Source organism: Copadichromis virginalis, linkage group LG9 (genome assembly GCF_057382275.1).
Source record: "Copadichromis virginalis isolate Kocher_CV1m ecotype Utaka linkage group LG9, C_Virginalis_male_GT1.1, whole genome shotgun sequence".
In the NCBI taxonomy this organism is placed as follows: domain Eukaryota; kingdom Metazoa; phylum Chordata; class Actinopteri; order Cichliformes; family Cichlidae; genus Copadichromis; species Copadichromis virginalis.
The window spans coordinates 29,417,814-29,431,650 of NC_140626.1; the positions used below are offsets into that span (position 1 = coordinate 29,417,814).

At 41.6% G+C, this 13,837-nt stretch overlaps 1 protein-coding gene across 1 annotated transcript; it reads right to left on the reverse strand.

The window, feature by feature from the left end:
• Positions 1-1,066: 1,066 nt before the first annotated feature.
• On the reverse strand, positions 1,067-13,436 carry mtmr6 (myotubularin related protein 6). The gene is made up of 15 exons (XM_085468648.1): positions 13,216-13,436; positions 10,928-11,059; positions 7,633-7,795; positions 7,336-7,493; positions 5,036-5,164; positions 3,963-4,097; positions 3,654-3,786; positions 3,423-3,532; positions 3,182-3,307; positions 3,046-3,095; positions 2,858-2,951; positions 2,665-2,771; positions 2,216-2,350; positions 1,996-2,122; positions 1,067-1,808 (listed from the first exon to the last, which is right to left on the reverse strand). Exons 1-15 carry the CDS (start codon positions 13,237-13,239, stop codon positions 1,452-1,454), a joined length of 1,980 nt encoding a protein of 659 aa, XP_085324774.1. The 5' UTR covers positions 13,240-13,436; the 3' UTR covers positions 1,067-1,451.
• Between the last annotated feature and the right edge of the window lie 401 nt (positions 13,437-13,837).

Sequence of the window (13,837 nt, forward strand, 5' to 3'; positions counted from 1 at the left end):
ATATAGAATATGTTCTTGAAAAAAAAAATTGTAATGACTCATGGCAAAACAAGCTGAGCCTAAAAAAATTGTGCTGAATTGCCACAACTCCAGTGAATCTAACCCAAAACAAATCAAAGTCGAACAACATCCAGCCCCAAGGACATTTTTTCTGATGAATAAATAAATAATTCCACATCATTTTATTTAGATTCATCACAGAAACTAAACTTGCCAGATGCAGGAAGTTCTTTTTACTTATGAGAACTGCTATGTCATGGTTTTTGTTGAGCTTCAAAACCTCTCAAGCAGAAAGATCACAGTTAGGGGAATCAGTTTTATGGTTATTGTTGAATTTAACAGTATTTAGCTATCCAAACCCACAGAACTTAACCTTGCATGCACGCGGTGTTTTTTATGTGCCGGTGAACTTTAATCGAGGTCAGCTGTCATAAATAATAAGTCACTGACATGGCAGATACAACCAGTAGGATTTGGGTATCAGCATCAGTAAGCATTAGTATGAAAGATCACCTGATCGAAGAGAAATAGGATTAAAGAGGCTTCATTGTCCTAGAGTTCTTCCTGTATTTATGTAAACATACTCCAATTCAAGTTTGGTATTTGCCCCACACATGATTCATCATCTGTTTCCCAACCAAAGTGCAGAAGCACCAAGAAGAGCAACAAATTATAGCAGTCTAGTTAAGGCGGAAATGCACAGGTGACATATACGTCCGTGTTAAATTTACTCTGTAGGTAGGTCATAATGAAAAATCCCTCTGAAACCTTCTGGTGTTGCCAACGACATAACCTGATGTGCGTTTTCTTGGAAATGACGTCAACAAACTGTCTATTCTGTCAGCAAACAGTTTCAAACAAATGTTTTTTCTCTACACTGATTTTATTTATTTTTTAAATCACTCAGACCAGAGGAATGTCAGCTCACCAACATGATCAGATTAGGCTGGATTTCAGCCTTTGGATGAAATGAAACATTTCATGAGCCAAAACTGGGATTTTCTGCATTTTCGTGTGAAGAATATCAAGGCCATGTATTTCAAAAATGCACAATGTGACTGTACAAATTACAAGACACGACATTTTTTTCTTTGTTTTTTGATTCATTTATTTTTCTTACCCGATTCATTAATTTTTTATAGTGCTTTTTCAACATTCATTAATAAAAAAAAAGAAAACAAGCTTTTTTTTTTCCCACTGTAAGTGCAGTATATGACATAATAATGAGGCTTTCCATAGAGATTTTAGACTATACAGACACACAACTTCATCCATTCAGCCCATTCAGGACCAATGCGTAAATCGGCACATAATCCACACAGAGCAACAGCTTCCCACTCTCTCTCACACACCCACACAGACACACACACACACACACACACAGTTTCAGTATGCTCTCTTACTTAGTTGCTCATGTCCCTCAGTCTCTCACAATCCCTGTTTTTTTGGTTTTAGCAGGTCATACGTGCTACACCAAACTCCAGGCTGACAACAGCTGGCTCTTCTTTGACCAGATCACTGTTATACGTCCCTTCCAGTTCTCCATAACTCTGCTTCCTGCTCTCGGTGCCACTGCTGCCCTCTACTGTCCGCTCTGTATCTGTGCTCTCAGTGGCCTCCTCACCCACCTCCTCCTGCTCATCCTCTTCCTCGTGACGCTGCACGTCTTTGTGGTTGATGGGCGCTCCCAGAATGAGGGAGTCGGGACGTGGCGGGAGGCTGTGGGAGTTGGAGAGCTGATCTCTTGTGGGAGGAGGTGCGGGGGGGTCGGATGTTGCAACCGGGACTACACCAAGCTGCTGCAGCCTCTGAATGATACGACAGTTAAGTATATAAAACAACATATTCCAAATATAAAGTGCATCTAAATACTCAAATACAAATACTATACTGTAAATACTATATATTAAAAATACTCATGCAGTCATTTAAATACTCAAAATTAAGATCAAGCTTAAAACTTAGGAATATGACAATATGCAATAATGTGCTCACAGATTCCAGTGCTTGCAGCGTGCTCTCTGCCTTACGACTGTTCTCCTTCAGAGTCAAAATGGTTTTCAGGATAGACTGACGAGGGTGCATGGATCGGTCAAACTGATGGTACATACTCCTCCAGAACCTGGTGATCACAATGTTACACATGTAGATAAGATCCTTTAGGGTTTACTTCTAGATATAAGCAGCAACCAAAAGGGGAGCAAGCTGTACTGACTTGAAATGATAAGGCAGGGTGGAGGGCTCGAGCACAGGATGTGCTTCGGAGTACGCAGGGCTGTAGAACGGATTCAGGTGGTTTCGTTTTTCGCTCATTAGAAATGCCCACAGGGAGTGAGTCCGCTCTCTTAGTCTGCAACCCAGAACAGCAGTTAGACACATGGGAGCATATCGACATAGTCCAATGGTTGGTTCACACACACGCATACAGAAGCTCACAATATAGTAATTAATCTATTTGTCTTCTACTAAAAAGAAGGATTACACATTATATGTCTTTTATCACTTCTGGTTATCTGCAAACTCAGTGACAACAAATCCAGGTGTGGCTTTCTTGACGCACAGATCTTTTAAAGAGATTGTCTTGACAGACTGATAGATTTCACAGTTGACATTAGAAAGTATTTCAACCGTCAACAGTTACATAAATCTGTGTTTTTGACTTACTGCAACTCTTCTCTCTGCCTCTGATTGTTACCAAGGAAGTTTCCATATTGACAGGAGTGAACATGTTCATGGATCTGCAGCAGGAACCACTCGCTGAACTCAAACGCCTAAACGGAGAGTTGTGGATAAATAAAAGCAAAAAAACCATAGGAAATAAATATAAATCTCACGTAGCTTGCACTCTCCCACTCACCTGTGGGAACTGCTCAGTCAGCTGCCAGACGCACTCGAGGAATTGAGTGAAAATAGGAGACACTTCTTTTGGATCCCCGTCCAGTTGGTCACACCTGAGAGCATACAATCCACGTATAGAATAATATGAACTTGCGACTGTGAACTGGAGCAAATGCAGTGCTTCACATTTTCCAGTTGAAACCTCACCTGTCTGCAAACTTGTGACCGAAAGAGATCCAGTCTTTCTCTATCAGTACCTAGAAGAAAAACAAAGAGTGAAGAGTAGAGAACATGGAGCATCTGAGTATCTGCATGTTCAACATCACGCGTCTGTGGCTGGTACCATAAAGCCTTTAATTGTACGATAGTAAGGGTCCATGAGCAGCGCCCCTAGGGCGCAGACCTGGGCGGTTCTGTCCCATCCATCTGAGCAGTGAACCAAAACACTGGCTCCTTCAACTGTCACCGCCTGGGATTAAGAGAACAGACAGATGGCACAGAAATATGGTTTTTAAAACAACAATGACTTTTTTATCAGCTTCCACCAGAATACAGTTAAAGAAGTATAACCAGAAAACATTTACCCTGGTGAGAAAGACAGCAGCATCTACTATCGCCTTGATATGCCGAAGCCAGCCACTACTCTCCAGTCCCACCAGGTAGTCACTCATGGAAAGTGACCGAGTCCCAGTCACTAAAGGATCAAAGGAATTTAAGATTAACTGTGCACTGACTGACATTCATTAAAAAAAAGCCTTTTTGTAAACATCTTTTCTTTCTTTTTTAAAATCCTCTGTCTGTAGCAGATGTTTAACCTTCTAGCAACTTCTGCAGGCTGCTCCGCATCACGTGGATGTTTTCAATGCCAACAAACTGGAAGCGGATGTTGGAGTAGTTGTCCTCATTCTCGTAGCCTTTACCTGCTGCTCTGTTAGCGAGCGCGTTCAGCTGCAGGACAGGAAAAAAACAACAAAAAAAACAACAACAACACATTTGAGCTCTGAACTCTGTTTTCAAAAGTACATTCATTTAGTGCTGAACCCATTTACACATACAAGAAATTTTTAAAAGTTAATGAACAACGCTTGCTATTCTGAGAAACTGCCTGGCCGTCACCACCTTACCTTCGGCCTGGTATCCATGACATAAAGAAATCGGCTGTTGTGATTGGCTTTGCTGATGGCCTGCAGCATGCTCTCATCCTCGAGGCATCGTGCACTGAACCCAGAGAGAGGCTGACTACAACGACACACTGCTGCCTGTCAGGGTAAAGAGAGTACATTGGTAAAAACGAGAAGTTATTAAAAAAAAATCTAAATATAACCTTAAAACCAGGACACCTGAGCCTGTGTTACTTCCTTCTAATGGTTGCCTATAATGGAACAACTACATGAGTCTCATAAACTTTTTTGGTTAACCTAACACCATAAATGTAACTACTTAGATGTTAATGCCATTGAGTAGTTACATTGTTTCCCTAAAAGTCAGGTGTTTCTAGTTGACACAATAAGATTCCCCAGAATGTTAGGTCATTAACTGCTCATCCCACCTAAATGTTGTTTAACCTGAAAATCACAATTCAAAATATGCTGCACATTTCGGGTGTGGGAGTTCTTTCCCTCGCTTGCTTTGGAAGCAAGGTTTGTTCATCAGCGATGCTGACGTTTTGTTCGAGAAAATTAAAGAAAGAAAAAAAAAAGTGCAGCTATTCCATCAAATTTCACAGACCCTTGGTTACTAATCGTTTCTGTAATGTGGTGATGTTTCTTCTAATGCCAGCGAAAGGTCAAAATTTCCATCCATACACAAACACACCAAAAAAAAAAAAAAAAAAAATCGAATGAGCAGATGTCATGCAAATTTGTTAAGCGGAGTACAAATCCTTTCCGTGTTAGACATTTTATGAGCTTTGCTGTAAATCCACCTTTGGCCAAGCAACTCAACTTTGCACGTGTTAATATATAATCCCACTGGTTCATTCCCATGATATTTGCACTTCGATATAACCGAGAGAGTTGACCCTATTTTCAATTTAAGCAATCCCATTTCCATTTTGCTTGTACTGCCTTAGGAATATTAAGATTTGGACTTTGATCTTGCTCAGTAACTACTCAACAACTTGCCAAGGAGAGCTAAATAAAGAAACTGGACCAGAGACAAATATTGGCGTATGTAAATGGTCACAGTTTTAATGTACCTTCTTCTCTTGGTAGAAATAAGTGAGGACAGGAAAGCGTCCTTTGCTTCTGAACTTGGAGCTCCCCACAATGATAGGCTTACTGGCGGTGACAGGAACATAGAGGTCCCGTGGATATGTCTCACACACCTGAAAAAAGTCACAAACAAAATCCATTAACTAAAATAAGAATTAAAAATGTACTAATGTCCATGTTCAGACAGCAGTACCTTGTGAATGCCTCGTGCTACTATGTTACAATCTATAAAGGCACATGATATACAGTCTGCCTGTGAGCAGGGATCTGCTCTTCTTCTTTACAGACAAATTCTTACTTTTGACTCAAAGACTCTGTAGTCCATCACACTAAGGCTGGAGCTAACTAACAGTGAAGCTCCAGCACCCTCTTCTGGACCACAGCGCACAGTGTTTAAGATGTGGTAACGTCGAACTGGTTTCTGTGATATAATCAGGGGTGCACATAAGTGGTCCGCAGGTGCGCATTTGGGATTTTCACGGCACCACATCTCTGTGCGTTCATCATTTGTTTGAATCCAGCTCACCTCCTGCAACCACTTTTCCGAGAACACGCGCTTCTTTTGCGGTTCGGACTCCTTCTGACATTTCTTTGGAGGTGGAGGAACACCAAAGTAATTGCTTAAAGGAGCTTGCTTTTTTGACAGCTTTTAGAGTTCTAAACCTATGTCTGTCCTCCTCCAGAAAATCTTATGTACGCAAACGCGCGTTGCAACTTCTTATCTGGTGCGCGTCTTTTATTTTGACAGCTAATGCGCACCTGCGGACCCCTTATGTGCACCCCTGGATATAATGTTAACAGGCTGTCATTAAACCCAAATAATGACAGCCTGTGTGATATCACTTGGATGCCAGCTGAATCTAGACTAGGGCTATGCGATATGACCAAAATCTCATATTCCGATATAAGAATTCTATCGTCCTGATAACGACATAAATCACAAAAATGTAACATTTTCTGTAAATTCTGTGAATCTCGGGCAGCTCGTCTTGCGGGAAGTGTTTCCAGCTGCGCATCATGTAGCTGGAGTCGAGTGTTTTAACCGATGCATGAAACTGTACATTTTTAGACATAAGTTGTATCAGCCGCCGTATTCTTTGTGAATATTTATTACACAGCGTGCTGGGGGGAAAAGCCTGTTCTAACGTTTAAGTCTAAGGTTTATTTTTTAGCACCTGGCGGCTCTTTTTTAATTCTCATCCGTAAATAATCTGCTCTTTCACGTGATTCAGTTTATTTTGAAAAGTCTCAACAGGATCTTGAGCTTTATTGTGAAAGGTTTATGAGGAACATAAACAAGCGGACACCGATGCTGTTACCGTCGTTGTTGCTAACGACAACGCATAAAAACAGGCGCTTGTCCGTCTGTAGTGTGGTTATATAAAATATAAGAGAAAGAGAACTTTAAGAAATTAATATAGCCACTACAGTGACCATCAAAACGATGAAAAAATATTGCCGTAAACAGTTTATTTTGCGACACCACGAAACAAACGATAGCGTAAAATGATACGATAGACGTTTTTATATCGTCATCCGATATATATGTTATATCAACAGCCCTAATCCAGACTGTACCACTGTGACGGTGCTGTCCACAACCACACAACTGAAATACTCTGGTAATATTCATCTGTTTAAATCAGATACAGAGTAAGCTTTCATACGCCCACCTCATTTTCACATTAACTTCGTTTGCAATTAAGTTATTTGACAATCAATTAGTTTAATTATTCGGATTAATTTGTTTTAATACATTATGACACTAAGCTAAAGACTAAACAATGTTGCACATTTTAGGTTTACATGATTTTGTCAGTGACTTGTACAAGCTGCAGTAATTCTTTTTTTCTGTTTTCATCTGCTGCTCCAGCCTATCCCTGTTTAAGCAACAGAGGAAGCTGAAGGTGGAGCTGGTTTAAGTGCAGAGGCCAGCCTAATGGACTTTGCCATCTGCTGTGACCACATGGCGGGAATGTTTTTTATCCATTTAAATAAATCCAGTTATTGTCACAGTCGTTTCCTCTTTTGTGTTTACTCAGTCGCTACAGAGGTCGTTTGGAGTTACATCCCTTTCTGAGTATGTTCTTCTGGCACTTTTAAAGCCATAATGCAGACATGCAATGACCAATACACAGAAATACTATAAGTCAACTTATAGTAAATAATATATCAATACTATCACAAATACTACTACTATCACAGTGATGGTACCAATGTTTAGAATCTGTAAATAAATACAGTTTATAGTGGGCAGAGGACTTTGTTGGATTTTACTACCTACCTTGTAGTCCCTGTTCACATCAGTGAGCTGCCATTGGTCACAGGGGACGCCCATCCTCTCAAACTCCGCCCCCAAGTCGATGAGCTGCCATCCTTCCTCTCGCTGCTGGTCATTTTGTTTGGGGTTGTAGGAGAAAGCATAAAGCTCTTCATAGCATACTGCGCAGAGAAGAAAAACAGAGAGAAACCCATTAAACACAGACAGATGAGAAAGCACTATTTAATATGTCAATGTATCTCTGTTTAGGCATTAAGTGGATAGGAGAAATGCCCAAAGCGAATAGAACGCGAAGCTGACCTGGCCGTAGAAGACGAAGCAGTGAGCTGTAGACGTCGTGGCAGTCTCTTTCTCTCTGTATAACAAAATGAACCACCCTGAAGTTGCGACACTGAATTACCAGTGGACAGCCAGAGGTGGTCAGGGACAGCTTCTCCACAGAGGCTATATGATGGTGCAAAATCTGCAGACAAGGAAAGAGGAGGCAAAAAGAAGACGTGAAAAGAGAGGCTGGTGATTTACAGTGGCTGGGTCGATATACACTAATTTAAACAAAGTACACTATCCAACAATGACATTAGCGTATTGTTAATAAAGCCTGGTGCTGTTTTTATATTTTACAAAACATACACACATACTAATATATTTTGTGTGTGTTATACAAATGTTTTTCTTCAACTCTAGGACTCATTGTATATGCACACTTTAAAAAACACGTATGTCAAAATTAAAGCCTTACTCTTTAGGAACCTCAGTTTAGAGAATAGTTTCATATTTAAAGAGGCTCAATGAACTACTAAAGACTTGCAAAGTTTAAATGAAGATCAGTTGGTATTAAAGGGACCAAAGTGCCAAGAAATATCCCTTACAATATTACACCACCAGCCTAAGTACTGATAAAAGGCAGGATGGATTCATGCTTTCATGTCATTTCCATCAAATTCTGACTCTACCCTCTGAATGCTGCAGACTCATCAGATCTGCCAACATTTTTCAGTCTTCTGTTGTACAATTTTGGTGGCCTTGTGTGAATTGTAGCATAGAATCAGTTATTTGTTCTTAGATGACAGGAGTAGTACCCAGTGTGGTCTTCTGCTGCTGTGGCTTTAAAGTCGCATGTTGTGCATTCAGAGATGCACGGCTTGGTTGTAACAAGCGGTTATTTGAGCTACTGTTGCCTTCCTATCAGCTCAAAGCAGCCTGGCCATTCCTCTGGGATCTCTGGCATCAACAAAGCATTTTCTCCCAGAAAACTGCTACTCACTGGATATTTTCTCTTTTTCTGACCATTTTCTGTAAACCCTAGAGATGGCTTTGAGGAGAAATCCCAGTAGATCAGCAGTTTCTGAAATACTCAGACCGGTCCATCTGGCAACATCAACCACATTCATTGTCAGTTAAATCACTTTTCTTCCTCATTCTGAACTTCAGCAGCCCACCTTGACAATCCTACATGCCAAAATGCACTGAGCTGCTGCCTTGTGATTAGCTGGCTAGACATTTGCATCAATGAACACGAGTGGACAGTGAGAGTGTTATCTGCAATATGAATACAATGAAGAACAGATAAGATTTGGAATATTAAAGGGATCTAGTTGGGGGGGGGGGGGGGGATCGGGTTCAAGAGCATGCATTTAAACAGAAGAGTGCTATAAAAAGCTCAGCTCAGTCATGAATTATTTTAATATCACCCAGAAGTATAGAGGGCAAGAGAGTCAGATGCCACACATCACCATATTCATGAGTGCATTTTGAGTATCACAACCAAGAGAAATCATAAAGATGCACATGGATCAGCATTGATAATGACTAGTGGGACACACACGCATGTGCACATACACACACAGGCTAATTGCTGATCTCACCAGTTGTTGAGAAAGGCAGTAACTCACATGCTGTTTAATATTTTATGATACACACAAACACCACAAACGGTTACTTTGAAATTACTCTACAGCACACACAGCGCTGAGCCAGACACACATAGGGAAGTAATGCACATAAAACAGGAAGGATGGTGGGAAAGAGGTCACGGCCCAGGTTCTGCTGCACAAGGCATGTAGGCCAGTCACTAAATACTTAGTGCTTAAAAAAACAAAAAAAAAAACAGGATTCATACAGCGCAACACTATTGTGCACACTCAGAAGTAATACCATTCCAGCAAGTATGTATATGCCAATTGTACAATGTAAAACCAACTAAACCGGGCTAGTTGATGCTATGAAGTCATTCTGACAAATCACAACTCAATATAGGAAATAAAATCTTGCAAGTCATGTGTTGAAATCCTGAGCTCTAAACGGTTGCAGCTAATTTCTCAATATTAAATAGCCTCTTGTCTTCAGTGCCTGCTCTAGGCTCATTGCAACACGCGCCCATAATTCTCGCATAACCCAACACCACCACTTTGCCGCTACTGCAGCACAAATAAGTCCATCAGCAAACCAGAATGCTGCTGCTAGATGTTACTAACCTAGTTCTTACAGTGCACCGACAGCGATCCTCTTTCAGGGGCAGGAAGAAAAACACACACAGACAAATACTACGTGTGCACATTTTGAAACTCTATCTCTTCCTCTTACCACACATTAACTTTCATAATCTTTCTCTCCTTCCCAAATCGCATGCAAACAAACTGTCTGGTTGCAGGCTTCCCTGTAGTGATCACATTAATGGTTCTTTATGTGGCAGAACTTCCAGTTTCTGTATGTTTTGCCCTTCATTTGCATATATTCCTCTGGTTTTGATTTGAGAGCTCAAAACATATGCCACCCAGGTCTTGGCATCTACAGGAATCGCTTTGCCACCAGCCAATGGCAATATTGCACTGCAACGGTTCCTTCAGTGATGGAGTTGTTATGACCCCAGGCCTTCATGCGGGTTTGCTCTGCATATGTGTGGTTTTTGGGTTCCATGAGTTGCCTGGGTGGAGATTCAGGAGATGCTATTTAAGACCCTACCTCTCTAGGTCTTGCCGGTCTCCACTCCTGTTGGTGCTTTACTCCAGTCCTGTGATGGTGCCTGTGCTGTCTTCATGCCTCTGCATCCTCGTTTGGTTCTTTCGTTGGGTTATCTTAACTTGCTTTTTCCTTGCACACCAGGTCTCATACACTTGCCAGCTTATCCATGCACCACTTTACACTGCTGATACTGACTTCGACTCACCTAATTTATTATTATGTCACACACATACAGGTTATAACAATTGGGGCCTCGTTCAGGATTTGAACCCCAGCAAGAATCATACACCTAAACACAAAGCCTAGAAAAAGGGGGTTTTAAACCACACACACAGAACAAACCTGCATGAAGGCTAGGAGCTAAAACAGGAGTGTATTAAAAACATTTGCAGGGTAATAAATATTCATTATTAGACTAAAAACAGGCCCAAATTGTCTAAAGAGCACACTTGGTTTGTGTGAAACTGCACCATCAATTTATAGAAAACTGGCAACAGGAGGTAAAAGTTCTGTGAGCACTTGCTATCCTCCAGTTATGCCTCTGCACAACAGTGTATTCGCAGAGGTGACATCCATATGCAAGCACTCTGAAACCTGCATTAATGGGCAGCATAGTTGGCACAAAACTACTCACCCAGACCTCATGTCCAGCAGAGGCCGAGTTGTTAGAGTTGCTCTCCACAAAGATGAGATGCGTGGCTGTGAGGTACAGAGTGCCATGAACGGATTTATTGCTGAAGCGATCCAACAGCCGCACCTGCTCCACCTGCAAAAACAGATGCACATAATGGTAATATCTAAATAATCAGGAGCACCCTTTGCTTCTCTTGCTGGATACACTGAGACTACAAGAGATGGCATCTTGCGAGCAGGGTTGACACCTGACAGAAAAATTACTGGCACCAGTTCTGGCTAGCACACCAATTAATCCTGGCCACCTGGTCCTCACTATCAGCTGCCAGTTTAATTTTAATAAGTGCAGTCACAAGTGACATTTGCTGCCACTGCCTTAATAAACAAACCACCTGCCTCTTAATTAAACAATCTTATCTAGCTTAAAGTCAAACACAGTTCATTTTGTTTTGACTTCCTTCTCAAAAATTTATATTCAGTAGCTGCAACAGTGAAAGTGTAGCAACTGATTGCACTAATACCACAAACGCCCAAACAGAATAGCAGATATAATGAGTAATATATTTACTCAAGTCACGAGTTTTCACACAGGCTTGGGTCTAATAGCTATAACAGGTTTTAAAAAAAACCTTTAATGTGCTTCTGGTTTACATCCTAGAAAAAATAAATAAATGAATAAAACCAGTTTTATACAGCACAATCTTTTTAAAGATCTTTATGAGACTGATGTTACAACAATATAAAACAAACAAATAATATCACCATTGGACTTTGCTCTGCACTGTTGCATCTACGGTATTTTATTGCCTTCTGCATCACAGATGCAAGACATATCAAAATAAAAGCTCCTGTCACCTTCACTCTATAGCCAAAGTGCATTTGGAAAGTCACTGATTTTTGGACTGTGCAGTGCTGTTAGCACTAGCTGTCCGAATCCATGATTCATCACATTAGCTGTTTCCGGTTGACTCAGACATCCTCCACTTTGTTTCCGTTTGCTGAGATATGATGATCAAATCTCTCTCGGTCGCTCAGCAACCTGCGGGTCGCGGCTCTGTCATAAGTCAGCTTCTTGGAACATACGGGAAGTCAGTTGTTTTTGTGTGTGTGCCCACATGCGTGTGCTTGAGAGCAGGTTAGAGAGAAAGGGAAGAGAGAAGGAGGACAGAGACCTCATACCATCTTATAGGGAAGTTAATGTTAGGATTTGTGTTTCATCCTGTTACATGCCTATGCAACTTAAACTACCCTGATTGCTACAACAAGCAGCTTGTTTTCTTTGTTTGTTTTAAACACTATAACAGCAAATAATAATCTCCTCCGACTTTTAAACCAGACAAACCACTGAGAGGTGTGGAGAAAAATGGGGAACACCCATTCTGCATGGGTGTTCCCCGTCTGTCTACATGCCAGATCTCAGCATTTTTTTTTTCCCACTGACAAATAGCACAATTGTCATTGAACCTCAAGAATCGTGTGATACTGCTTCCTAATATGATCAAAAACAGAGACGTTAGATAAAATTAAGCACACTGAGCCACCTTATGGCAGACTAAAAGGAATTATGAAGATTATGAAGTATGTACTAGGACTGTTGGCGGTTGTTGGTTGTTTTTGAGTGGCTGCAGATCAGATTTGAAAGGATCAATGATTTAAGGGTTAAAAGGATCAGCTCTTGCATATACTGCTGTGCACACACATAGCAGTATATTTTCTAGCAGTACAGGCCTGGCAGGGCTAAACTCGTACTGCAGCACTCCTCGAGTCTTGCCTTTTTCAGCTGGTTGCTTTCCTTTAAATCTGGTCTATTGGGAGTGATTTAGCCCAGGCAGTGAGCTCACTGTTTTGGCGTTTTATGCTTACGATAAAACTGCGATCGCCCAATTTGACGTACAGCCCAAGTCAGCCCTGCGAGTCTGTGCTGGATATGGCCCGGCTTTTCCTTGCTTCTTCAATCATACTGAATTCAATGACTGTACTGACGGTGGATATCTGTCGCAATAAATAGCAGAGCGTGCAAGTAGTAAAATTAGATAGAGGAAGCCGATCTTCCTGATGAACGGGAAAAACAAACGGCTCATTGATGCTCGCCACGTCTGCTGACATTTGGAGTCGTTGGCGACACCTGCTAGCCGTTACGCTATAACGTTGATTCACGCAAATTCACTCTGAACACTGATGGCCAGAAAACGGAGCCTGACTCGAGCCTTCCAACAAAATCGCAAACAGACAAGGCCCAGCTGCCGACTGTATCCCATCCATTTGCAATTAGCAAGAAACGTTAGCTACCTTTGGCGTTCGGATATGCTCCATTTTCCCCCCGGGTCGAAACAGCTGTCAGCGCCTACAAAGCTTCAAACGACACCTTCCGGATTGAAATGAATCATTGATGATGTGAAAGCTTCGACTCCTGCACAAGACTCCTTCACTTTTTCGGGGGCATACGATATGTGTTTATTGTCAATTATTTTCACTCCATCCGCGTAAAGCTTGCGCAAAGTACGTCGGCACTTGAGGTGGGGGTTTTCAAAATAAAAGCGGGATCAAATTCAACTTTTAACTCCTTTACTGTTTTGGTGGTTGGGGTTGTAGGACAGAGTTTGTAAGCAATTTGAAGTTATCAGAATTATCCATCCATCCATTCGCTTCCGCTTATCCTTTTCAGGGTCGCGGGGGGCACTGGAGCCTATCCAAGCTGTCATAGGGCGAGAGGCAGGGTACAGGTCGCCAGTCTGTCGCAGGGCCAACACTTCGCACTCACATTCATACCTAGTGACAATTTGGATTATCCAATTAACCTATCCCCACAAGCTGCATGTCTTTGGACGGTGGGAGGAAGCCGGAGGGAACCCACGCAGGGAGAACATGCAAACTCCACACAGAAAGACCCCGGCCTGATGTTGGAATTGAA

Bases quoted from the DNA above. Each gene is read 5' to 3' on its own strand.
- mtmr6 (XM_085468648.1), bottom strand. From the start codon at position 13,239: ATGGAGCATATCCGAACGCCAAAG. The intron at 5,165-7,335 runs GTAGGTAGTAAA...GACTTTTTTCAG, and splicing joins ATGTGAACAGGGACTACAAG to GTGTGTGAGACATATCCACG. The intron at 2,772-2,857 runs GTGAGTGGGAGA...CTCTCCGTTTAG, and splicing joins TGACTGAGCAGTTCCCACAG to GCGTTTGAGTTCAGCGAGTG.